Here is a 27,161-nt window from a genome sequence, read left to right as displayed (position 1 = left end):
TCTTGCCTATTTTTTGCTGATCTGCAAAATCTGATAATGCTATTTCCCAAAGTAGAACAGATTGGGTGAAAGTCTAAATTGCAGATTCTTTTGCTGTCATCTGGCTGCCACTAAAACTGCCATCTCTTTCATACTCATATAGGAGAGCTGACGTTAAATGGAGCAGAGAGGGAGATGGATGAGAAAAGATCAGACTGTAACCAGCTAACGTTCTTCCCTGCTCTACATGAAAGTTTCCATTCAGAAGACTTCTTGGAGCTATGTGTGGAGAGACAAGTTATACTGCAGGAGTTTGCAGAGTGTGAAAAGGTAGCAAAGATGAGCTAGAAAATTTTCTCAGGGGAAATGGCTTTTAGAGGGTGAACTGGATGTGGAGGCCTACCTGTTCCTCTCAGTTTTTATTTCAGGTGGACTCAGTCTACAGTAGATATCGATATCCGTCTCTTAGGAGCACTTGCAATTTTCCAGCCTCTGTACAAACTCCTATATAGGCTTACTTTTGAAGAGCATTTAACACTAACTCTTTGAAGTAGCAGCAAAAATTTTGGGCATGTGACCAAGGTATTCTGGTACATGTGAGACAATATTGTCTCAATTTGCCTGAGGCATGGCAAATTATACAGACCTGAGATTCCAGCTTCCCTACCTTTACTCATGCCCAGAGCAGTGTCTAGATCCAATTTATTACCTGTGGAAGGTTGTGCTAGATTTATAAATATGCTAGTCCAGTGATGTTTAAAATCTCTTCCTGATGAATACCAGTAAATATTTTTTTGTCCCTTCACGTGCCCTTTTTTTTCTCCACCTCCCCTTGAATGCTGGACAGATTCTTCCCCTTGAAGCCATAGAAACCTCTGCTGCTTCCTATTTGTATGATGCTTCTGTTGTCTCATCTAGTCAAAACTGTGCTATTACTTCTTGGATGTTGTGCTGGACTGGTTACCCTTCTCCCATATTTCTTCGCAGTGTCTTCTGTGTCTAAGAAAGAGGCAGGTTCAGGAATGCTGTGAGGACAGGAACTGGGGAGTAAATAAGGGTGACTGTTAGCAGGACAGTAACTTCACTCTGGTGTTCTCAATTTAATCCCTTTGCTCAAAAGCTGGCAACCTGCCCTTCACTTCTGGCATACTCCCTGCAATGGTGTCTTTGGGTCAAATCCTTGGTGTTGGATATGCTCTGCACATAGCCATTTCTCCCAGGATTGTGAGATTTTTGTCGCAAAGAGTACACCTGGCCTCATTCTCTGATCTTCTACACTGTACATTTTACTTGCAGTGGCATTGTTCCCCCTGTTGGCCTAGGAGTTAGCATCCCATAGTGGAACCCAAGAGTTAGACTTAAGCATTTAGACTCTGCTGTTACACTGTTTTGTGATGGTTGTATTAGGTATAGTTATTTTATTTTTGCCTCAGTATCTTAGCTGAATTTTCTTGGCATTTTGCCAGGGGTCACATTTGTGTTCTCCAGTGTGATGGCTTCCTTAAGCTATTAAAGCTGTTGGTACGTTATCTATACAACATACTTCATTCCCCTGCTCCCCCTCCTCTTCCCTGCCCCCACATACCTCTCCAAAGCAGAAGAGTCAGGCATGAATATGTGAGGCATGTTTTCTGTGTGCTGATCTCATTTTGAGCCTTTAGGCTGTCTGTCTCTTCTCCATGTAACTCCACAGGAAGCCGTCAGAAACGCCAGGCATGCTTTTTCCAGCAGCAGTCACTGTGCTGCCGAGCTGACAGAAGTATTAAAAAAAGCAGTAGGGGGTGACATTAGCTGTCCTGTGCTCACTTAGTGCGCTGCAGTCCTGCCTTGTAAATGGCTGCCTCGTGAGCTGTTTGCACTTTAACCAGGCAACTGGAACCATCTTACCTACTGCACTGCACAGAGAAGTCACTGCGATGCCTTGGCAGCTACTAGATTGATTTCTGGAACACAGGGATAGCTCTAGTCTGGAAAGTGGTCCTCGTTTCATATTGTCACCCTCTGCTATTTTTTCCTGTATTGCCATTAAACAGGCGCCTTTGTACATATTCAGATGTGCAATGGCTCTTTGCAGAAGTAGCAGATCAAATGCTGTTGACATTGTTGGCTCAGAGTCTGTTTTCAGCAAGTTAAATACGGAAAATATTGGTGCAGGTGGGGTATTGTCATGCTAATACAATCTACTCTTTTGTTTTATCCTGCTTGTAAAATAGACTAAAACATTTCTAGGCATTCCTGTGAAATCATTTTAAGTATGCATTTTAAGTATGGTAGGCTAAGGAAGGAAGTTTGTGAGCATTGCGAAGGTTAGTCACTGAGTGGAGACAAATCACAAGCGGGAGCAGTCATGCTCTGTGTTTGAACAGGACCCAAACCATGACAAGTTCAGCCTTTAGACGTGTTCTTTTCATTGCCTTCTTTTTTTTTTCTTTTTTTTTCTTTTTTTTTTTCTTTTTAATGCATTAAACTAACCATAGAGGAACATATTTCCCAGATTTCAAGGTCAAACATTCTGAATTTAGGAACTTACAGAGATCAAGAAATTAATACCTGATTTGTGCAACTGTAGCCTTTAACGACATAATCATTTGCTAGTTTCATTTCTTCTGCGCTACCAGTGCATAGGATGGGAAGGTATGTATGTACAAATCCATACCTTCAAAGCAGCATTTAGTTATACTGATCATGTTTTTTCTCCTCCAGCCAGGGTCCTTGTAATACATACTGCTTTACCTTCAGCATTCTGCAGCAAGTAGGGTTGCTATAGGCCCCACTCATCTTCCTTGCACAGTGGTAACTTATCACTAGAATTGCCAGATGTATGAGGCTGGCTGTGTGCTGTTCTTTTCCCATTTCTTTACGTACCCTGCACCATTTTCCCTGAGACCTCATCAACTTTCAGTGATCTAGATCCAAAAGGCAAAAGTCTTATATGTGGCACTGGTGAAAAGCAAGATGCAGAGGGTGTTGTGTTTGGCTCTGCGGTGGTACAAAAAGAAGGAAGTGGCTGGTAAAAGGAATTGTACGTGCCCACAGCTTGCCCCCTTGATGAGTCTGGGCACAAGGAATGGAGGTTCAGGGCAGATTTTTGGCAGGCTATAGGAGAACGGTGGGTGGGTAGCTGAGACATTTTGTTGCTTTGCCTCCTACTTTACAGATAGCCCCAGCATGGACCACTTGTGGAAACTAGGCAAAAGGACTGCTCTCGGTGGGCTCAGGCGAACTGTAGCAAAGCAGTGCGTATACAGCCTAAGATTGTATTTTGCTTGGCTTCAGTGTAGGCATGGAAGGAGAGGTAATGTGCATTGTGGGTGATGTTATGCACAATTCCGCAGCTGTGCATGCAAGAGAAAAACTGCAAAATTGTGCAAGAGAAATGCGAATAGGAACCTGTTCTGATCTAATCTATCAGTTTGCCTACCAAAAGCCAGGGCCAGCCCTTTAAATAACCCTGGTTTACCAGCAGAGACAAGAACATTGGATTCGTGTATCTGCAACCTGAGCCCCCAACTGTGAGGTTGCCTCCCTGATCTTTACAAGCCTGAAGCAGTCCTGCCAGGTTGTTAATGTGCAGTTAACATGTAGTAGATGAAGAAAGAGTAGAAGGCTTGGGAAATGATTTTCGTGTAGAAACTCTGAATTTTGGAGAAAAATAAAGCTCTGTTTGCCAGCAAGTCATTTGAGACAGTAAGAAATCCAAGCAGCTGGGGTAATGAATCTGAAGTTAACAAGAGGGCATGGCCTAGCAGAAATCTGGGCACAATGCCTTTCCTTAAAGGAGGGGCTGGGAGAGAGCACAGGAGATGCCAAGGACAATAATAGAAGTGGCTAGCATAAATCAGTTAGAAAGGGAGAGGGATCCATTGGCTGGAAGAAAGGAACTGATTAAAGAACGAGTTCAGTTGAAGGAGGGAGCAGCTGTGAGGTTCAGCATCCGGGACAGGCAGAAGCGTGCAGCAGCTCTGCATGCACTTAGTGGAGCCAGTGGTTTTAGGGGCATTGCACAAGCTTCACAGCTGTGTAAGGCACCGAGACAGTTTGTTTTCATGGGAGCACTGTTACAGTTCATCCTAGTTCAAGGATGCAGCAGTTAAGAACTTCACATGTGCTGATGTGCAGCATAAACAGGCACTAGCTGTTGGGATTGAAGCAGGAGAATGGGAAGCCAGGTCTTGGCACAAGTCATTTGGCCTTTCTATGCCTCAGTTTCTCCTCTTTCCTCCCTGCTGCACGAGCAGAGGCTGTAATGGCTGCCCCACTGCAGGAAGCAGTTCTGAGCGTTAATAAAGGTTTTTGATGTGAAACTCTTCTGTGTTCAGCCAGGACTGCATGAAGAAGGACAAGGCTTTACAGGTGATTACTCCTCTGTCTTGTCCTGTCTAGGTTTCTGCTGCAGTGGAGAGACTGCTGGGAGCCCCTTCCCAGCCCATGCTCCTGCATACCCACCCAGCTCAGTCAACGACTGTGCTACTAGGTGCAAAGGGCAGGGTCTGACTCATGCTGTGTCACAAAAAACAAAGTATCTTCAGCCAGTTCTCTGCTTTTCTGCATGTGCTCCTTCACCATGACATTTTGTACTCCTTGGATATGTACTTGTGTCCCCCTTCATATCTGCTTCTGTGTTTTTTTGGTGTTTGCTTTGAAAAATGTCTTTCAGTTGTGAAGCTGTAGCTGCTCCCTGGATCTCTGGAGAGCTCCAGACAAACACCAGGGCCCTGACTGCCACCTCAAGTTAGCACAACTGATGATGCCTTAACAGTTGCTTTCTGTAGAGTGATGTAGCAGGGTATGGCATAGGCAAGCTTTGCTGTGGTTATTCCCGAGAGTCATGGGGAAGGGCATGAACTTGAGTGAACTGACCTAAGGGAAAATTAAAGGGCTCATATTAGTTTTTGGCAGCATTTTCTGTTTGAGTGGAGCCTGGAGTGAGACAGAGATGTCTGAGTGTGCAAGAGGTATGAGCACAATCCTATTAGAGCTGGCTTCCAGATGCTATCATCAGCTAAAGGATGCCAGCCTCTCAGGCTGGCGATGGGCCGGGACAGATGGCAGCTTTCAGCACAGAAAGCAAGGACAAAGAGCAACACCAGTGCCCATGACCATGTACAGACAGAAACCTTCTTCCACCCCTTTTCTCCTGAATATCTGATATTCTTTCCCTGTAGCATTTGGGAAGTTGTTAAAACCTGGTAAGTGCACACTGAAGGAACAACTCCTGCACATAGGGTTTTTGCTCCAGCAGATTATGGGGGAGAGAGAGAGGAAGGGTGGATAGAGGCTACCTGAAAAAAAGTGTATATGTTGTGGGTCTTCCAAAGCAAAATTGTCACCACAAGGCTTGTTGCTATCTTTCTGGCATTAGAATAGTTTCACTCAAACCCAGGCAGAAGGAATTTGAGCCAATGTTTTTAACAGTTCAGATGGGATCAAACTTGAGCCTAGAGCCCCTACCATGAAAGACTAGGTCAAGTGGATTTAGTTTCCTTTGGTCATTGAGCAGCTGGGGAGAATGAAGCAACCTGTCACTTATTCTTAAGTTGTGATTAATGAGGTGCGTGTGTGACAGTTTCAAAGTAAGATGAGTCTTCAACAACAAGCAAACTAACAAACATTGCAGGAAAGGTCTTGTGAGTGGCATTAAAAGATGGACCTATATGCCTGTCACCATGAAAGCATGTATCTGTTTTCCTAGCAAAAATTTTGAAAGCAACGTATTCTGTTTCATATATTCCTAGTCATTTTAAACTCTGTGGCATTGACCCTACTTTACTGACAGATCTGTTGTAGCTAATACACCCTGATACACAACAGAAAGGACAGAAATAGTATATAACCACAGATTTCATCTCTGAGCAAATAATTAGAGTTGGCTTTGAGTGTTTATAGGGGAATACAAGATGTGGCAATAAAAAGGAAGAAGGGGCTTCAGAATGTCCCTAAGCCACTGGTTGCTGAGAAGATACATAAAGATCAAGAAAGATGCCATACCTAGCATGTTTCTTATACTCTTTCATTAAGCTTCTGCTACTAATAATCAGGATAGTTATTCAGACTGATCTCCAAACTGACTCACGAGTAGCCGTTCTTTTGTCCTCACGTTGTAAAAATGTTGTGCTCAGTAGGGTGTGTGACATGGGTAAGCATGTTCCCTTGACATGTTTTTGTGACTTTAATTTCCTTGCATTAGATTTTTCCCTGGAAGGGCAATACTAACACTGCCAGGGTCTCTAGGAATAGATTTAACCTCCTCTGGTGTTTTTGTAAACCTTGTAAAGACTGCTTGCATCTTCAGGAATGTAATTCCTTTGGAAATCTGGCTCCTGAACTCCAGAGCAGGTGTGGTTTTATTGCTGTTTGTTTAAATGCAACTGGATGCCTTTACAAACAGCTCTTCTGAAAAACAAGAGAAAGGGAGAGAAGACACATGTGTGCACACACACACAAAACAACATGCCTTTAGCTTTAATTCCTTTGTACATACGAATGAACAGAGCAATCAAGAGATGCAGAGCTTCAGGCAATACCTTAGAAGGTAATTATTCAATTATTTTATGTCACCTTTGCATCATTGATTAATGATTCCAGTAACTGGTAAACTGGATTCTGTTCTGTTTTGACAGAAAATGAAAGTTTTTATTTAATCTGTGGTAATTTCAAGCTGCCTGGTATTTCAATGCAAGACTTTTAGGTACAAGACTGTCCTGGTGGGGGTTCTCTAGTACACCTCTGTCAGATCTTTATTAGTCACCTGGAAGAAAAATGAACCCTGTTGTCCAAATGAGAAGAACTGACTCAGCCCAAGGACTCTACTATTTCTAACAGTGCAAATATATTTAATTCTGTTGGGGGTGTTAACACAAAATGAAGAAATGGATTTGGCACCAGTGACTGTTAGTGGTTTGACAGTGCAGAAGGCAGGAATGTACTTGGGCTTAGAGTTTAATAGGCCTTAAAGGGGCTTAAAGGAGAAGTATATGCTCTTTCCCTCTCAAGGCCTGCTAATGTGTCCCAATCCTGCCTTAGGTGGAGTACCATAGTGGTTATTTGTGCCACACCATGTTAGTGATTGCGTGCAGGCCCCCTTCACAGTCCGTGTGCCTCCCAAACACACACACGTGATCTCTGTTATCTCTAGTTTGAATTTTTCACTCTGGCAATGTTTTCAGTACAGCTCTGAGACTGTGGTTTTGTGGTGCTCCTGCTGTGCTGGAAACACTTTCTGAGGCGGACCTCCTCCTTGCACATCGTGCAGCCTTTATCCAGGATAAAGGTCCAGGAATTGTAGGTAGAGTTTGACCACTGTCACCTGCTGCAATTTATCTAGGCTGTCAGCTGCAGGTTTTCTAAGGTTTTCAACCTATCTCATGGCTCTGCCTGGGTCTTCCCTGCTAACTGTTCTTGACTTGTCTCTGCTGTTTTCCAGCAGCAGCTTTGCCTGCTGCCCTGTGCTGGCCAGCATGTGGTTTTATGCCATGCATACAGACAAAGGGGTCTCACTGGAGTGCTTTACCTGACTGCTCTATCTATATGGCTAAGAGTCAACCTGCTGTGCCTCGTGTCTTACACTGGTATTCAGATTAGTATAAGCTGTAAACAGGACAGCTGGATTCACATGAGTGCTTTTAGCTTTATTGGCATGTTAGTCCTACTCCAAACTGCACAATTTTGGGACTTACCCAGCTGCTTCCCAAGCTTCACCCTACACGCTTTTCAGTTCCATATTTCTGGTTTGAATTGTCCCATATCCCTATTCCTGTAGGCTCTTTGCTCTTCCCTATTCATATTCCACATTAAGAGGGTTAAAGACGTAAGTCATATTTGCCTTTGTTTTCCTTTGCTGTTTTTCTTACTACCTTTCTGCTCCCTTTTTGCTCTGCCTTTTTCTCCCTGCCCATTCCCCTTTACCCATGCTTACCTGCCTAGATCTACTTGAGAATCTCCTTTCTTATTACAACACTTCCGTCTGTCCCTGCCTTCTGCTGTCTGCTGAGAGTCCCATGATAGCCATATATGCAACTGAACAAAATAAATAAAATTTAAAAAGCAGCAGAGTTAGAGTGAAATTGGTCAAATGGCTCTTTGATGTGGATCAGAGTGCTGGATTTGCTGAGGCAGATTTCTTAGAAGTCTGGATTTCAACTTTGTGTCCATTTAGCTATTTTATGCAACTGCCTGATGTTTCATTATTCAGTTACCTTCCATTTGGGAAGAAGCAATCTTTCTGCTATTTAATTACTTCAGGAAGCCCTGTGGTTCACTAATGTGAGCAGAATTCCCCAGCACTCTCAGTGCAAGCATACATACCTCTAACCACGTAATGGCCTGCGCACACGTGGGTACGGTTCAGAGAGTTCTGTGGTGGCATATCCCTGCGGAGGCAGGCATTCCTGTGGGATATGTGGGAGAGGTGACTGGAAATGCTAGATTCCTCTTAAAAATAATTTGGAGTGGAAGGAGGAAGAGAGTGAGGGGATTTTCATCAAAAATTGCACACAGTAATCTTCCAAAGTTGTTGGTTTTACCCCAGAATGTAACCAACCTTCTGTTCCCATCCAAGTGATTTTAAAATGAAACCCCTCCATTTTGTTGGTGAAAAGAATTGCTTTTCAGTAAAAATAAAATAAAATGTCGAAGCAAGGTTTTATTTGAATTATTAATGAATTTATTTATTATTGATGTCAATTTTAAATATTGATCAAAATAGTAATCACCCTTTTGAATTCTTGCATCTTTCCACTTCATACTGTTTTCATTCTGTACTGAATTTTAAAACAGAAAACTTCTAATAGTTTCACCAAGTTATGCTGGCATCCAAGACTGAAAGCTTATATAGCTGTGCAGGTCTGTTTCAGCTGACCTGAGTCAGCCCGTTCTGGGATGGAGGCAAGGAAGACTGTAGGTTTGCTTCCAGAAATAGTGTACAATAGGAACAAAGGCAGAAAGCCAGTTGAAACGTGCAGACTCTAGAGAAGCAAACCTACTCTATATATTTTTATTATAGTGATATTGAGACTTCATATGATTTTCTAGAACCCCTGCTATTTCTGGGTCATTTTTGCATGTGCAAAAAATGAATACAGGACCCTAGTTCTGGTGAAGTTTGGTAGAGGTAAGAGTATTGAGATTGTAAGAATAAACTGCTTTGTGCTACTTCCCATGCTTGTCAATCCGTTCTCTCAAAAACATTGCAATAGATTTCTGAGCCAGCAAAGTTCTTGTTATGTAAATACTTCTCAGATCTAATCCTTTTTTAGTGTGTAATGCAGTATTAGGATTTTAAAGTTTGGGGAATTTCACAGTTTTGTAGTATTATGAAGGGATTTTCACGGGTTTTTCACCTGTGAGTAGGCTAATAGGATGGTGATTAGCTTCTGCATCCTTTCTTGGGAATGTAGAAGATGACAGCTCAAAGTTCATGTCCAAACCTGGAATAGCAGTGAGTTGGCTTTGATCATCCTCCCAGTTAACTCTGCTAGTCAGTAGACTGTTTGCTTTTCTTGAACTGAGTATATGTAGAAGATTGAATCAACACACAAGAAGAACAAGGAGCGTCTTGCCTCTAAATGTTAGGAAAATTCCTTTCAATGAAGTACTGCTTGATTTAAAATCAGAACTTGTTCTCAAGTTTCCCACAACCCACATAATTTTTCAATTCATTAGGCTCTTCTAGTCTATCTGTTGGTCTGTTGTGTTTTTTTATTATATTTTTTTCTGCACCATCTCAGCCATAAAAATTGTTCCAGATGAGTCTTTTTTTCTCCATCAAAAGTGGTCAAATCCCAAGAAAACTTTCTATGAACTGGCATATATACTGAAGAACTATTTTGTTGAAAAATTCCCAACACATCTAAATTGTGGGTTAGAAATTCCTCCATTTTTAAGGCCCAAGTTAGCTTGCTCAGGAGTAAGGAGGTGAATCTTAGGGATGCCAAGGAAGGTGTGTTTTTTGTTTTTGATTGTTTTGTTTTTACTATTCCAGAATGTCTAACTAAATCTTTATTTTAAAGCAGCTAGAATCATAGACTCATATATTTTGACTGGTATCCTGTATAATATAGGAAGGAAAAATGCTAATGCAAGGAGTTTTGTTACTCAGATTTGGAGAGATAAATACCAAAAATATTAGATTCTTTCCTTGCTTTTGCTCCTTGGAATCAATTTGGAGGATTTTTTCAAGTGTAGATTTCATTTTCAAAAGTATTTGCCTTTTCTCTGCATTGTAAATATATATTTGTTATATGCCACTGTTCTTATGCATGGTGCTGTGTAAGTCACTCTTTCCCCAGCGCTTCAACTCTCTGTCTTTGTAGAGTCACTGTCGCTGACAAGGCTTTGCAGTGCTGACTTCCACATTTGTAAGCCCCTTATGTTCTATAGTGATGTTGTTAAATACAGCCCCAGATAGATGGGGAAGGGGCACAGTTACTGGGGGGGGGGGGAAGAACATCAGACTTTGCCACTACTAGTGCCAGAGAGGCATACACTGTCAATCATGTGCTGATTTTGTGGCAGCATCTGTATAGATTTGCCAATCAAGAGGGCAGCTGTTTTGGTACAAATATGTCATTCTGCATCATTGGGTTTTGCTCCCTGCTGTCCCTGTCTCTTGTGTTACCCACTCCTGGCTTTGTTACGCTTACTTCCATACTAGGTTACTTTCAAGTGCTCTGTGGCAGTTGTGCAAGGACATACAGCTTTGGAAGGGGTGCTGCTCTTTGGCAAAGAGCACTTCTACATCTGCGAGTGCTTTGTATTATCCCCTCTAGAAGAGGTCTACTGTACGCGACACTGCTTGTCCAGGTGAGTCATTCTTTCCTCCCAGAGATCTGCTTGGTTAACTACAGAATTGACACATGCAGCCCTAGATTTCTCACAGACTTTGGGGGATTTCAAAAACAATATTAGCACAGCAAGAAGTTTGCCATTGTTTCCATATTTGCAGAATTGTTTAACCTAATTCACTGTAGATGGTTGTCCATAGTCTTTGGAGGTACATTAAGGACTCCCAACTCCAACAGATGGAGATGGTGAGCAGTCTAACACATTTCTTTTTTTTTCAGTTCTTTTAAAGTGTTGTTAATGTTCCTTTCTGGCTGGCTCCCATCTTTTATTCATATGGAATAGTCGTTACAAGAGCCTTTCACTTCATTGTCTAATAAGTTTTTGCTTGTTTCTCCAAGACAGAGAGAATCATAATTAATATTTGGCACAATGCTATCATCTTTGACTCATGATTTATTGATACTGATCAATATTGAAAATGAGTGTGTTAGACTTAGCTCTTTGCTCATACTGTGTGTTCATGTGCAAAGCCCAGTGGGACAGTGAGTAACTCAGTGTTTTTATTCCATGACTGTCTGTCTGCTCTACATCCGATTCTTACTAAGTCCAATAACAGTCAATCTGATCGGGTGACTTACATATCGATTGGACTGAATCTGATAAAATGACTTGGGTTGATTTTTTTTATGGGACTTGCTGTGGGATAGATTGTAGATATCAGTTGTAGTACATGTACATACCTAAAGTAATAATGAATTAAATGCTTAATTATTAGTTCCAATTATTAGCTGTTTATAGCAGCAGCATGTCCACATGATGCTTGTCTTTGACCCACCGAACTCCTTTCATTGCTACTTTTTAGACTTAACTGTGTGCAAAACATTGCTGTCTGCGTATTTGCATACATTAAAATAATTCCAAATCTACCCTCAGCCTCCACAAGTTGTTTTTTTTATTAAGTACTAGTACAGAATCTTCCTTCAGTATTTGCCTTTATCTTTGATTCATCTATACCTCAGCTGATCATGCTATCTCTTAGTATTTTTATTTTTCTTTAGAGAGAGGACTTGCCATGTTCACAAAGGTTTTTCTGCTCTTTGTTTGAAATTCATTTTTCTTATTTCTCCTTTTTTCACAGCATCAGTGATCCATTCATTTTCAACTTATGTCATAAAGATCATGCTGTGGGAGACCAGGTGTGTTCCCGTTACTTGTATCATGATATAAAAGAGATTCGTCTGATGCGCTTCCTTCTGCAGGTAGGAACTAACATGCCTGGTCATTCGAATGAAAGCTGCAGCAGCAGTAATGGCATGTAATTGAAAACTACTTACATAATTTTCACTAATTCTGCTGAGATTTCTTTCAGATAAAAAACACCCTCACTGGAGTGGTAGGCCCATTAGGTGTTAGGCTGATAATGTTCTTTACAGTTTATCTCAATATTTTTGAAAATAAGTCTTGAAGTCCTGTTTTGATTGAAGATCTCAGTAAGTGTCTAATTTTTCAGTAATAGTTCCCATATACCAGTGGAGGTGGACATAAGTGGGCTACAAGTATGTGTCACTTACCTACCCTGAGCCTCTTGGAGTAACTTGTGCATATGAGTCAGTATCTGAATCATAATGCAGCCTTTATCTGTGTTACCCAGAACTTACTCATTACCAGTGGCTTGGTACCCTTTTAGCTTTGTCTGGTTTAGGTAAGCTTATGATGAGAATCACAGAAGAAGCATAGCTAGAGCTCCTTGCAACATCAGAGCCCGTATTTTGCTTTAGAGCATTTTGGTACAGTCTAAAGAGTAATGCACAGGTATTGTTTTACAAAAATACAGTGCTTTGAAACAGCCATAAGCAGGTACCTGTTCGTTTAGTCCATTTTTGGAAGGTAGTTCAACAGAAAAGTAGGAAATCATTCAGAAAATTTGAAAACTGAGAGAGTGGTGCTGATTAATGTCTTAAGTCATGCAGTATGGCACTCATCCTTGTTTTATTTTATATTTAATTATGTATGCAAAATGGACAATTTTAGTAGATCAGACCTGATTCAGGGCATGTTATATCTCAGTGGTTAGGTCACTCTCCAAGCATGTACAGGAATGTTAAATCTTGCTCTGAGTAACTGCATGAAGATTATTTTCTTACATCATTGATGAGCAACCGGAGTAACAGAACTGTCACCTCTTCCTCCATTTTGTGAATAAATTCAGAGTTGCCAGTGGAATCTTGCTTTCTTCTCATGTATTTGTATGCCTTTGAACTTTTTAAAACGTGAAATGGAAATGTTTTGTGTGACTTAAAGTGAAAAAATGGAGATGAGTAAAAGTAGTCATTGAATGAGCCTCGGACAAAAAAAGGGGTGGTGGGAGGGGGAGGATATAGGTGGTTCTATGTGTGTGTGTTTTTTTTTTCAGTTGTGTTTTGTGTGTGGTTTTATTATTATTTGTTTCTATTAATGACCTGAAAATTCAGTCATCTGTAGCACTCTCAAATTCTTGCACCAGGACCCAATGCCAAAAATTGCTCTAAAAAAAAATAGTACAGAAGAGAGAAGAAAGCTAATTCTTTGTGCTTTCCCTAGAGGACAGGTGGATCAGTTGTTTAGGCAGCAGCAAAGCAGCAGAGAGCTGATGTCCTATTCGTGCACATAGCCAAGCTAAGAGCAACACACTGTGAAACCACACAGCCTGATTCTGTAATGGCCACACTTTGAGCAGACTTGGTTTGGAAAACCAAGCTTCAGATCCAACGCTTCAAGCTGTTTATTGTCATAGCAGCTCTCACATTGCCTTTCTGCTTTATACTTAATTTATGAAACATGTATGGGCTGTTGCCATTTAGTTATCTTCTCAGGTTTGTATTACACCTGCCATATTTGGACTGAAACTCACGTCTGGGTTCCTAGACACTACGCATCATTTGTAGTTATACTTGACTGGCTTTGGTGGGGTGGAAAAGGGACTGATCACTGAGTAAATTACAGGTTTATATGCAAATGCCCAACATAATGTGTGTGAGGACATGGTGGAAAAAGAGGCTGAAGGTTTCAATTTTGCTTATTTAAAGCTTCAGTAAGAAATGTCAAACTTCCCTTACTCCTCCATTTCTAAACTAAAATTGTTTGGTTACTTCCATCGAGATCACTATTCATTGAGGAAGTAGTACATGTGCTGTTTGAAAGGGGCTCTTATTTAGCGTCTCCCCTTCATGTGATTGTCTTCCTCAACTATTTAGAAGTTAATGCTACTAGTCTAATGTTAATCACACTGAGATTTCAAGACAAAAATGCTTCAGAAGTGGCAGGAGGTGGTGGTTGATAAAACCAATATCTGGAGCTTGGTTTTGCTTCGCAGGAGCATTTGCACTCTTGGTCATCCCAGTATGACCACTCCTACAGTTGGAGAAATTGGGAATATTAGGCCTATTTTGCTATGCTTCACACTTAATACCAAGTCAAGGCCTTTTTTTTTTTTTTTTTTTAAAGGCCTTAAGAATTGGGCAGGCCATAGTGGACTCCTTGCAGCACTAGGATTAGCTCTGCAATTCTTCAAACTGTAAATGATTTACCTTTCCAGGAGATCGCCTTGGAAATATTCTTCAAAAATGGCTACTCCAGATTTCTTGTATTCCATGACAACGACCGAAATAAGATATTTAAGAGGTAATCACTACTTCATAATATCATATGAACACCCAGGTTACACTCTTTGTCTATAGTCCCTGTTTATCCCAGCTTCAGATGTCTGTCTTTGTGCTGCCCCAGGGGCTCTTTCTTCAGTTCCAGCTCTTGTTCTTTAATGGATTAGACATAAAGCTATGAAAATTTCCTTTTGCTGACTTGTGAATTCTTTGGAGCATTATATAGCCATTGATTTGTCAAGGGGACTAATGCATTTGTAAAGCTCTTCTAGCACCCAGCGGTGTGTTGTGGTGTACGTCCCTGTATCCCAGGGAATTGCAATCTCACTGAGATCAGAAAGCTGCCTCTGCCTCACTTTACGGTACTGTGGGAAAGAAGGCTTCTTCCTTCTTTATTCCAACACACAAAGTACCATTACATGTTTTAGGAATAAACTGATTTTGTATCAGTATTTTGTAGTCTGACTCTGATTTTGTATCCTTAGTGTGGTGTTAAATTTTAACAATAGAATTTTCATATAGGAAAGACTTTTTTTCCTTACATGCTTTTTTTTTATGGAATTTGTCTGTAAGAATACAAAGTGATATACACTTTTTCTTGCCTTTTTTTCCCCTTCACTGCAGTTTGGGCCATTACATTAGATTCACTTTCACTGTTCTTTATGCAGGAAAAATACCTCAGTATGTAGTATTTCCTTTGGTAAATTCTGCAGCCTGGACTGAGGACTGTTACTGTTAATTTCTAAGTAATCATAGAATTTCCTTGTGCTCCTGAAATCACTGAACAGTTTCTAATGGAGAATTGCTTAAAAAGCCAATAAAGATTTATCCACTTTTGCTTTCTAAACTGGCTGCCTAGTGTGGCTACTTAGAATTACCAGATCCTGCTCCAGAGCCAGCCGCTTTGTTCAGTGCTTACCTTTGCTGTCTCTTAGCTCTGAGATGCATCTCTTGAGGTTGTCTTGCTGAGACAGTTGAGGATAATGTTTTCATCCTCAGCTGACTGTCTTGCCGCTTGGGGGCAGGTACTAAACCTATGTATCTCAGGGGCTTTATATCTGATACAATAAACCCCCAGTGACGGTAAACAGGAATGACTGAGACATGAGTTGGTATTCCTTTCTGCCTTTTTTGCCAAGAGGCTGGTAAATGTCTGAGAGGGTTCTCTTTCTCTGGGTTTAATTAATACCATCTTAAACCACCTGGTATAGCCCTGTATATCAATTCAAGGCCCTGTCTGGGAAACAAACTTTTTATCCAGCCTATAGGCACTTTCTTAACATTACATGTATGCTTTTGCTGTATTGTCTCACAGTTTTGTTGTGGGTAGGTGAAATACTGTGACACCCTTCAGGAGGAAAGTTGCTGTTAGAATATGACATTATTTAATAGATCATATGTATATAAAATTATATATGCATATATAATGTGTAAAGATAACTGTTTAAATGATTGTAATATTATCTTTCATATCTCTGTAGATTTTGCTCTTTCCAACCTGCTTTGAAGTCAAAGGGGGTAACAGAAGACTCCCTGAATATAAGGTAAAACCCAGGGAACATTGGATAACAGTAGATAACAAATGCAACTGTGTGAATAAGTCTTACCTTAAAAAAATGCATCTAGAAACTTACCTGTTTGTTCCCCCTATTTTAAAGACTCAAATGTGTCCCCAGAATTCTGAAAAGCATTCCAGTGTACAGCATCCACAATATGAAGGCAAGAGGAACGTGCTAAGTAGCTGACTGTGCATATTTAATAATTATTACCTCCTTAATATGACTTTATTGGTAAAGTCTACACAGATGGTTACTGTGGGAAAGAGAGTCAGTGTGGTGAGGTTAGAGAGGTAATCCATAATGTTCCTACATAATGGCCTCTTTATTGCATGTTTAGAGCAGACAGTGACTGATGTGCACACAGACGTTTTGGCATGTTATAGTAATTGCGCAGTGGAGATTCCAACTTGATGTCCCTCTGTTTTACCACTGCAGGAAAAGAAAGCTTTCTTCCAATGGGAGGTGACAGAGCATGTTCTGTGCTGACCTTGAGTTACTTAGTTTTAGAGACTATTCAGATCTGGTTCTAAAACTGGGTATCTTTAAATGAAGAGAACTGCAGAAAAAGGGAGGAGGACAGCTTTTTTATTAGTTTTCGCTGGATTGTATGGGATGTGGCCTGTGGAGGGCTTGGTAGATTTCAGGGATCTTCACCTTTTAATCTCCATTGCTCTTGGTTATCCTTCGCAGTGGAATTGGGCGTAAGGAGTAAAGGGAAGCTGAGCTCCTTTGAGGGGCTGGGTATTATGTTCTTTAACTTGTTCATCTTGTCCTTCTCATCCTGACATGTCTTCAGGCAGGAACAGCACAGGTCTTTCTCTTGTACTAAGTAAAGCGTTTCTATGCGTTTGATGGGGTCAACACACTCTTCTTTTTTTATTGAATCAGGGAAAGGGTTTCTTTCTGCATTCAGTTTCTTGAGCTTGGGGAGCTTTCTCACACTGTTTGGGATGGTGGTCAGTAAGTTGTCAAAGAGACCTAATTCCTTAAGTTCCTGCAGGGCCCCAAGGCTGGTGGGGATGCATTCAAGACAGTTCAAGCCAAGGTTGAGAAAGCGAAGGTTCTTGAGAAGGTTCAACTCCTCTGGCAGACTTTTAGTTGTCAGCTTGTTATTGCAAATATTCAGGTAGAAAAGGTTCTGTAGTGTACCTATTGTCTTGGGCAGCTCTTCGAGCTGATTACTGTGCAGGTCCAGCCAGCGCAGTTTCTGGAACTTCTCGATGCTGTTTGGGATCTTTTTTAGCATGTTTCTGCTCAAATCAAGCTCATCCACATCAGCCAGTTTCAGAATGCACTTGGGAAAGGTGGTGATACCCATCTTGCTTAAGTCAAGACGGCGCCCTCCATCATAAGAGATTCTGATGGAATTTTTGGCAATTTTCAAGGTAATTTTTTTCCCTTTTGGTCCTTTTGCTTTCCCCTTGGCCATATTTCTTCAGAGAGGGAAACACACCAGAATCTGGATGAAGTGTGGGAATCCCAGCAAAGCCTTTGAAACCAGTGGCTGTGACTTCCTAAATAAAAACAAAATAATGACTTAGTCATGAATTAACATGTGACCACAAGACTCTTCAGAAGTTGTTTTTTATTTTAAGGCTCAGGACTTTTCAACCCTGGGGCTGCAGCTCTAAAAGGTTTTCTTGAAAGAGGTATTTTGAGTAGGTAAAGTTCTAATTATTAAAAATGTTATCTTATTTCATCATAACACTTGCATTGCACTATGCAGCAATATAAGTATTACAAGATGAAATTAGAAATATTTTAAGTGGGAGAAAATTGCTGTCTTTCATCCCTAGGTTCAGGTTTGAGCCCAGCACGTAATGAAACTGAACAAAATGTGTTGTTATCCATTCACTGTTTGAGGACCTGGCTGAAATGTACGGGTCTCAATTCAGCCCTTGAGGACTGCATTAAAAGAAGCCATCCAAAATTGTACTTATTCTATCAGACCAATGGGTTGCCTTCTTTTCAGGTCTGGCCTCTGAGGATAGGTTGGTTAAACGTCCTGTTTAATGGACCTGAGACTTGAAAACTGAAATGTTTAAAATGAATGATTAAAGGTTTTTGTTTGTTTGTTTGTTTTTCTGCAACTGGGACCTCAGAAGCTTAGTGGGCTCCCAGGTTTGCCAGGGCTGCTTGCAGTTCACACATTTTCTGCAGGGCAGACTGAACAGGGAGGGGTCAGTGTCTGTGCTGCTTTATGTTAAACAAGACCTCAGTTAAGTGTCTCTGCGCTCTCAAGGACAGACTGTGGATATTCTAACCTTGTCTTTCCAGACATGCAGTGGGATAGATGAACTCCCGTGGTGATGGTGCCCTGCCCTCAAAAAATGTATGTAGGTGTTCTGGTCAGAATTCTGGTTATTACTGATGCTAAGCACATGCTATGTGCTTTGAATTGAGGCCTGCATGAGTAGTAGTCCACTGTAGTCTTATGGTTGGTGACCTGTCTGTATAATTGAAGGTCATCAAATACAGCCAATAGTTAGAGCTAGTGACAAAATATCCCCTAGAAATGGACGACAATGTCTCTATCAGCCAGAGAGCTGAGAGGAGCATGGGTTAGACTGGCTAATCACAGGGATGGTCTGGGTGCTCTGACATTTAGTTGTGAAGAGACAAATCACAGCTTTGATGAATGATTGCAACAAAATATGGATTTGTCTACAATACATTTCCATATTAGAAAGACTTCATTACAAACCCTTCAGGCTTTTTGGCTACTCATTAATCATGTGCAAATACATGATGGGGAAGCTGAGGCTACAACTATGGTATTCAGCTCCTTTCAATTACATGCCATAGCCAAAAATGATGCAAAAACAAGGGAGATCTCTGCCAGTTACTATCTGTCCTCCTGGGAGCTCTGTAATGAGGCAAGTGCTTCTAGAAACATCACAGTGGGGTCGGTCTTGCCCTGAGGGTATGTTCCAAAATTGAATCTTTCTGTTATTTATAAAAAGACTTAAACACAGTTAAATCTTTTACACCCACATGTTTCTGTCTTTCACCAGTAATTACAGGGTTATATTACTGTTATATCTCAAGGCCTCTCACCTTTTGCTATGTTTAATCTTACAGTGCTCCAAGGGCAGTATCTATGCTATTCCTTCCATAGTGTAGACTGGGAACTGAAGCACAGAAATACTCTACTATGGAAAATAATGCAATTCTCCATCTTTGTGGATGTTAGCTTAAATAATTTGACCAGGATTGTGCAGGAAGTTCTGGAGACCAAAACAATAGGTTGTTTTAATCACAATTCTCATATTTTAAGGAGTTGATGGAAAAAGATTTTCAGGTTGACTGCCTTACACTTTGGCAGGAAATACACAATTTTTTTCTAAATTCAAAATGATAATCTTTTTAAATATTTTTTAAAACATCTTTAAAACTCTCAGAAAACATTTTGTTCAGTTTCTATTGATTTTTTTTTCTGTAACTTTTCACTGAAAATCCAGGGGAAGGGGACGGGAGGATTGCTCTCCTTGATCCCAAACAGTTTAATTTAAATAGATAAATAAAATCAGCCTTTTGCGCAGCTCTCTTAATGCTGGTTCCCAGTCCTGGTATTACTCTGTGCTGTGTGTACCTGTGAACACTAGAGGGAGTCTGGTGCAGAAGATTGAATGCTGAAGGTAGGAGGCTGGTAAGAAGTAGCAGTACAATTTAACCTTTTGGGTACTTCTCTGTCAATGACCCTTTGCTGACTTGTTATAAAATTTGAACCTAGGCCCTTCAGACTTTTAGAAGTCCAGACAGATTATTAATTTTCCTGAAGACAGATCACTTAGTATGATGCATGGCGTAATGCCCCAGATTTTAAAATGATTTAACTAAAAATCCAACTAAAAGAGACATGACCCAACTAAAAATCCTACCTTGGACCTCTAAGATGTACTCATCAGGAAAACATGTGTCCCTGCAGTGTGCTGACACTTTCTAAGGGCTATTTCCTTTGGGTTAAAAGTAGTATTCAGGTTTCAAATGTATTAAAAAAAAAAAAAAAAAGTTATTTTCATTCCTGGAGACAGGGATTAGCATTAGAGTTCTGCAGGAACACTGCAGCGCACCAGACAGCTTGAAGGGTATGAATAGCTCTCTTGTCTCTGTATGCTTGTAAACTAATTATCAGTGTTTCGCAGGGCTGTAGCTGGAGATAATGGAGCTTACTTAGCCGTGTCTCATTTTCTTTAGCTCCATATAAGAAGGCTCCAGTTCTGTAGCCACTGGTATTAAAAATTCAGGAATTGCAGGAGCCCTCCTTGCTGTAAATTTTAATTATGCCTGTTCAATCTCATGCTCACAGTGCATCTCCGGTGCTAGCAGACAGAAAGGTACATGTGTGCCCCACTGCCTAAGAAATGGTGGTGCCAAGAGGAAACTCTACTTGTAGTTTTCTCTAGACTGACACTCCGAGCTGCTGGCAGGCCTTTGCCCAAGGGTGAGGGTGCTGCATTTCTAGGTTGATAAGGTTTTGGTAAAGAAGATCTTGACCGGGAAACTCTTTCCCTTTATATCCATACCTGGCAAAGTCTTTGGTCTGGATTGGACTTTTAAAAGCCTAGAGCTTTAGGAATGTTTCACAGGTCCAGAGCTTTGAGGCTGACCTGACAGAGAAACTACGAGAAAATCTACGTCTATTGTATCACACTGCCTGTGGTGCTTTGTGTTGCTGGGAACAGACCTTGAGCGTCAGGACTAGGGCTGTGAGCCTAGGACTGTGAGGCAAGGAAGGCTTGCACAGGGCCCTGCCATGACCCACTGTAGCTTAGGCCTGCCCTAAGAAGGAGATCCAGTGCTGGAAGAATACAGATTAGGACCCTGGTACACAATCTTCCGCCTGAACCTTTCTCTTTCCTTTCTCAGCCTAGTGCTGGCAGGAAGAGACAGGCCTTCTGTCCGTGACACTGGGGGTTTCAAGATCTCCTCTGTGGTTCTCCCTGTTCTCTTCCTCCCCTAGGTTGCTGCTTCCTACTTCACTGCACCCAAAGCTGAACAGAACCATCCTGATCCCTTCTTAAACTAGACTGTGAAGAAAGTTTTCTCTCTCTCCCCTCACTCTGGAAGTCTGCATGTTGCAGAGTGGGCTTGCCTGGTCCAGCAGCACTGCTCTGGGATCAGGAGGTCAGCGAGGTGACGTGTTCCAGCTCTATGGAGATACTTTCGTGTACAATTTAAAACCTGCATTCATACAGTGAATGATTTTACATGAAGCCAAGCAGTTCTAACCAGGGGAGGATTTTATTTCCTTCCTTACAAGCCTGTTACCACTTCTTTGTTGTTGGATACAACCTATTGTGGAAGAGAGATTAATTCACTGACTATCTTAGATGTAGTCTCTTGCTAACAGGCTGTTTTAGACTAAATTCTACCATGAACAAATAGATACTGGGGGATTTCTTTCTTTCTTACTTTTCTAGATGACTTCAGAGCCACTGTGCTATCACACAGTGCAAGGTCACTTATAAAACCAATGCCCACCAAGGATAAACAAAAATATTCTCATCTCAGCAATTCTGTCAGGCTGCCCCCCTGCATGAGGTCTTACCGGCTAGCAGCTAGGAGGACTTTAAAAGCCAAGGTACAGATGTCACAAGCTGATAGTATTTTTCAGTAGTGTGGGATGAGCCTTCATGGTCTGTTACCGTGCAGTTGTCCTCTGGTCTGCTCTTCCTTGAGTAATGAGTCAGTTTTTCAGCTTGTAAAACAGGAGAGCGCAGGACAATTTCCTTTCAGAGGCCTGTAAATACTGAATCGTACTTCCTTGAAGGAAAATGGCAGCCCTTCAAGGAACTGTTGTGTATGTGAGTGTTGAGGGGAAGAGAGTGGTAAAAAGGACTTCCCCAGCTACAGTGCCTCTATTCAATTCTCTGTCCACAGCCTGTGAAACTTTTGTTCCTAAGCAACAGCAGTGCCAGGTCCTTGGAGATCATTAGCATAATGTTTGGTTCCAGCATGCAAGTTCAAGCTGGAGGGAAAAGAGCTGAACTGCATGTAGTGCCTGGAAATGTTAGATTTCAAATTATGCAGAAAGAAAAAGCATCTGGACCTGGTTAGAGGCTGTTCATCAGCTTTGTTGCCTTAGCTGTCCATTTTAGTCATTTGGCTATTTCATTTTACTTGGCTGTAGCACAGTGTGAAATGCCTGCATGTTTATGTTTGAACTCACAACGTTTGTGATACCATCCTTAGGACATACCAGACTGCATAGATACAGACTAGGAGGAGGTTTGTCCAGCAGTGCAGTGAAGAGAGGCTATGAGCTGCAGTTTATGTTTGTCTATCTGGGACCCTTCAAAAGTGCAGCTGTTGCAACGATTTTCTCATGTGCCATGTGAATTTACTAGATTTTGTCTTTGTGGCTGCAGCTACCAAGCTCTTGCTTTTAGTAACTGGTTGCAATAATTTCAAAATATCTGGATAAAAAGAATTATTGAAGAGAAATGGGCTTGTGTACCACCCATGGCCAAGAAGTACACAGAAATTATTTACTCAGTGTCCTACAGAAATGCCTATTGTTCTCAACTGTAGAGAAGAAATGGTGTGGTCCTACTGTAATATGTCTGTGTATTCTTGCTCTGTGCTACAAGAACAGAAGGTAAACTGGTACAATCAGATAAAGAGGGCCCTGCACCTTTGTTCAAAAGTAAACTAACCCAAGACTTCTGAGATTTGAGAGACTGGATTGCTTCACAGGGAAAGATGGTGTTAGAATAGTTTAGAATAGAATAGAATAGTTTTGGAGGGGACCTACAGAGATCATCAGTCCAACTGACAGACCACTAAAGGGCTAACTAAAAGTTAATGATGTTATTAAGGGCACTATCCAAATGCCTCTCAAACACTGACAGGCATGGGGCATCAACCACCTTGCTTGGAAGCCTGTTCCAGTGTTTGACAACCCTCACAGTAAAGAAATATTTCTTAATATCTAGTCCCTGTTAACCTCTGATTACGTTGTTTAATAATAAGGCTTGGACCTAGAATGTGGTTTGCCATGAAGGAGATTTTCATAATATTTTTCCTAATTGCAGACATTCTTTAAGGAAGCTGGGTTTTAGGAGAGCCTTGGCTCTGGGCACTGTTTTGTAGACTTCAGAAGTCTTGAGGATGGAAGACAAAAAGAAAATGGGAAGTAGCATTGGGAAATCTAAGACCCCAATGAAGTTTATTAGAATTTTAGTTTTAATTTCATTGGGGGCAAAATCTTATCCTTTGAGATTGTCTCATCTGCAGTGAATCTTCAAATGGGTTGAGGTTCACCTGTCTCTAGCAAATGGAGGGCGCTTGCTATCACAAGAGTGAGATCATAGTCTGATGTTAATGGAAAAAAGGGATTAATAAATCACTTACACATACTGTAGCCAATGATCATCATTAGTACATATGCTTATATTGTGCTATGGCTAGTGCCCTACAAATACGTTATAGATTTAGATATGAGTGGATATGTGAGTACTTCTGTTGGGTTCACATAACTTCACTTTCTCTTGAAGTTTAGTTATTTACATTTAAGAAGCACTTTCCTATTTCTTTTTCAAACCAGACTTTCGTTTATTTATTTCTAAATGCACTTACGGTGGTTGGATAGCTGTTGTGGTTGGATAGCTGTTGATCTACTTCGAGCTTTTGCTGAGCTTCACCTAATGCAATTAATGGATGGGACCACTGGGAGTTGACAAAGGAGATCTTGGGACTTGGAGGGGGAGCATCCTGTCTGGACCCCTGAGACCCAGAAGGGTGGCTCTTTCAGGGAGGATGACTACACTTAGCCTTGTGTGTTTTTATGAGGTGTTGAACACATCTGCCTCTCTGTTATATAGAAGCTTCCACTGAGAGACATTTGTTTTGGCTCTTGTGGAGTCCTTATTAGTGGGCTAGGGCGTGTGACAAACTAAGATAATGGTTCATGAGGGGTTGTTTACAAGAATTTACTACTGCACATTCAGTAAAACTGTAATGATCATAGACAATGATGGTGTTTTATTTAGGTCTTTGAGGCTGCTTTAAGACTAGCTTTGTAAACTTCTAGTGTGATCCAGTACAGAGCACAAGAATGCAAAATAACAGCTAGTTATTCCTGTAGCAGTTTTATAATCTATGGCTGAACTGATTGCTTTAAGCTTCAGGAAGTTAGTAACTTCGTCTCTGAACAGACACCTTAGGGTTAGTGTAGAGCTATATACTCAAAGGGAAAAGCATCTTCTACTACTTATGTCGTATCATGCCATTAACCCTGTTTACTTTGGCAGGTCAAAAGTTTCTTTAATCCAGAAGCTGTCACTTGACTCAGTTTGGTCTCTTGCAGTAGACATGAGCAAATCTGTAGTCTTCAGATACTGACATACCTGGTTCAGTGTAGTTGAAATGTTACTTCTGTTTGCACAGACCTTTGACTCTTTCACCTTTTCAAGTGAATTTCTCTGTTTAGTATCTGCCTTCGTCTGGTTTGTTTTTATTTAAAGTTTCAGTAAAAGTTGCTCTGTATTTTGAGAACAAAGAAAGGGCAGAAAAAAACTATTTACTCTTGTTTTGTTTTTGTTTTTTAAAATTTTTAAAAACAAAAGACTCCACCCTACTTTATCAGAACTACATCCATTTAAAAGTGCTTTATACACAAAGAATATCTTTCATATGGAGACTAAGACACCTTTGTTTTCAAGCTACTGTTTTCAAAAAGCATCAGAAAGATACGAGCTTTCAAGAATAAGGCTTCAGAATACAGACAGCCTTAATGGTACCTGTCACTAGTGTGCTAGCTCTGCAGTGGGATGCAAATGAGATCACTGAGAGTTCAGCAGGATGGCTTGTCTCAGAACAGCTGAGAAGGTTACTATCCCCCACTGTCCCTCTGCTTCTGCTGCAGGGTTGCTTTCTCTCCCTGTTAGTCAGCTTCTAAATTTTTTCAGCTTACTATTTGTCATTACTGCCACCATTTGCAGTGATATCTTAAGGCAAACAGAATTCATCTTCCACACCACTACCCTAATTTCTCTTTTTCTCTATTAAATATCATACTTCAGGTGGTGCTTCATTCAGGAGCAGGCTAGTAAGTAGCTTAGCCCTCCTTGTATAGGTAGGGAGAGTGACTGCCAGTGACAATCTCATCAGTAATCTGAAGCTGGCCAGCCATGTTCTGGCCAGACAGAACCTTGCCACCTACTGAAAGCAGTAATAAAACTTTGATCCTGCAGCACTAACCTATTGACACTCTCTGATTTTGGAATGATTTGGTCAATGCTGAAACCTCAATATTCCTTAGTGTTGGTGTTCTCTTGTTTCCATGGGATGATAGCAGGGGCTCAGGGAGCACAAGCATTAATGTATTGACTTTCTCTTATTGTTCTGAAGCAATTATTTCAATCAAATGTCTGTTCCATACAGGAAACACTCAGGAGGGGAAAAGACAATGCTCCAAAAGTGGCAGGTAAACTAAGTCTTGGCTCCACATGGTTAAGCAAAGAATTTCATCACCTGTGTGTCCACCCACAGTTATATATGTGTGTGTGTGTGCATGCACGCGTGCACTTCCAAGCATAAGCTGCTCTCTCACTGCTGGAGGTGAGGTTATTGGCAAGAGGAGAACAGAATTTACATCTGGTTATTGCAGGGATTTTGTTCCTGCTGTGAAACATATGGTGTGACTGGCAGATTAAGTGTGATCTTACACACATTTTAAAGCAGAGACCAAAGAGAGCCACCTAGTCAAATGATTATTCACAGATCTGTACATCTAAATCAATGCACCTGTCTTGATTTCATAGATTTTATACTGAGCTGAGAGATGCATTCACTTTCCTCTACCCCTGATCTTGGTGGCCCAAGACACGTCGAAGAAATCTATACCCTCTTATTTATATGTAGCACTTTGTGCAGCCTTTCTGTACAGGCAGTTGTCCAGGATTTGCCAATGTACAGATTGCATGCATTTGGCTCTTTTAAATTGGGAAAAAGTTCTCTGTTATGCAAATACAGCATAAAAGCACTGGGTGATTATAGATGAATGCAAATGGCCTGTCTGAAGAAGAGCCAGAAAGAAGACTCAGATTCTGTTGAATGGACTGTTGTAAAAGAGCTATTGTGCTGATCTGCATGGCAGTGGGTGATTGATTACACTATTTATAATTTTTGTCCTGGTGGACAAGGGAACCACAGAGCTCTGAGGCTGCTTTTCAGGCATGTTTTTCATGGCTGGAGTTAGGAGATTTTAATGTCTGTTTCCTTTCCCTGGCAGAAGAGGGAGATCAGCAACTTTGATTATCTCATGTACCTGAACACACTTGCTGGCCGCAGCTACAATGATTACATGCAGTATCCTGTGTTTCCATGGGTCCTTGCTGACTATCACTCCCAGGTCAGTGCATGCCGCTTAACAGCATTCTGTACTTTCTGTGATAGCAACCATGTGAAGGTTTGTTTTGTGATACCACTGAAGTAGAGTGGCCTAAACCAAGGGTTCAAAGTTTGAGACAGTTAAGTTGAACTGTATTGATTCTTTTGTTGAACTGTATTGATTCTTTATAGATTAGTGTTCTCTTCAAGTTAGCATGCTGAGGTGAGGTTCTGCCTTGGTAAGGTGGATAAGCATCTGTCAAATGCATACCTAAGGAATAAGGAAAAATTGCACTGGCTTAGCAAATAGGCAGGGGCAGGCCTGTAACCTCTTGGCAAGGAGGTCTGGACAGAAAAGTCCTTGAGAACAATCCTTGCAGTCATTGAAAGCAGTCCTTGAGACCTTCCAGGTCCTTTATTCAGGACCTACCATGTCCTTTATTTATGAAGCACCTTGTACATGCTGTCCTTTCAGAGGCACATGTTGCCATTCTGTTTCCAAGTCCCTTCCCAGTTCTGAAGATGACTATTTCTGCACTGAATCTGTGGCAACCTTGTATATGTGAAACTTTGAACACAACTTTACCACTGACCAATGACACAGAGTTGGTCATAATGCCTGAGTCTGCATTCTAAAAATTCCCATCTTTGCTGTTTTTGCTTTTCAGACTCTGAACCTTAGTGATCCTCATACGTTTCGGGACCTGTCAAAGCCCATGGGAGCACAGACTACAGAGAGGAAACAAAAGTTCATCCAGCGCTACAATGAGGTGGAGAAGAGTGAAGGTGAAGGTTTTAGGAACCTAACAGGCAGTAGAGGCTTTAAGTCTCCTCAGGCCTTTGGGGATACTGTTGAATCCCTTGGAAA

The 27,161-nt window shown here is 41.1% G+C and overlaps 2 protein-coding genes across 6 annotated transcripts in view; one reads left to right on the top strand and one right to left on the bottom strand.

Moving 5' to 3' along the window:
* Positions 1 to 27,161, top strand: part of WDFY4 (WDFY family member 4) — a 134,699-nt gene that overhangs the window by 74,441 nt on the left and 33,097 nt on the right. For all 4 annotated transcript variants that reach the window (XR_010832719.1, XR_010832718.1, XM_048069286.2 and 1 more), the window contains 8 exons: positions 143 to 309; positions 10,631 to 10,779; positions 11,900 to 12,020; positions 14,336 to 14,421; positions 15,881 to 15,943; positions 25,346 to 25,388; positions 26,196 to 26,315; positions 26,962 to 27,079. Coding sequence is in view for 2 of the 4 variants with exons in the window: in XM_048069286.2 (XP_047925243.2) it covers positions 143 to 309; positions 10,631 to 10,779; positions 11,900 to 12,020; positions 14,336 to 14,421; positions 15,881 to 15,943; positions 25,346 to 25,388; positions 26,196 to 26,315; positions 26,962 to 27,079 (867 nt within the window). In the remaining 2 variants the exon portion in view is untranslated. The remainder of the gene's footprint in view (positions 1 to 142; positions 310 to 10,630; positions 10,780 to 11,899; positions 12,021 to 14,335; positions 14,422 to 15,880; positions 15,944 to 25,345; positions 25,389 to 26,195; positions 26,316 to 26,961; positions 27,080 to 27,161) is intronic.
* Positions 16,530 to 21,649, bottom strand: LRRC18 (leucine rich repeat containing 18). Of its 2 annotated transcripts, none has more exons than XM_013197943.3 (2): positions 21,510 to 21,649; positions 16,530 to 17,472 (listed from the first exon to the last, which is right to left on the bottom strand). In XM_013197943.3, exon 2 carries the CDS (start codon positions 17,385 to 17,387, stop codon positions 16,599 to 16,601), a length of 789 nt encoding a protein of 262 aa, XP_013053397.2. In that variant the 5' UTR covers positions 17,388 to 17,472; positions 21,510 to 21,649; the 3' UTR covers positions 16,530 to 16,598. The 2 variants fall into 2 exon arrangements, with proteins under 2 accessions (XP_013053397.2, XP_047925256.1); XM_048069299.2 differs by lacking the exon at positions 21,510 to 21,649 and adding an exon at positions 19,016 to 19,151.

The sequence above is a fragment of the Anser cygnoides genome, chromosome 7 (genome assembly GCF_040182565.1).
Source record: "Anser cygnoides isolate HZ-2024a breed goose chromosome 7, Taihu_goose_T2T_genome, whole genome shotgun sequence".
Lineage (NCBI taxonomy): Eukaryota > Metazoa > Chordata > Aves > Anseriformes > Anatidae > Anser > Anser cygnoides.
Note: the sequence above shows the minus strand (reverse complement) of the source record. Positions and strands in the feature narration are given on the sequence as shown.

Bases quoted from the DNA above. Each gene is read 5' to 3' on its own strand.
- LRRC18 (XM_013197943.3), bottom strand. From the start codon at position 17,387: ATGGCCAAGGGGAAAGCAAAAGGACCAAAAGGGAAAAAAATTACCTTG.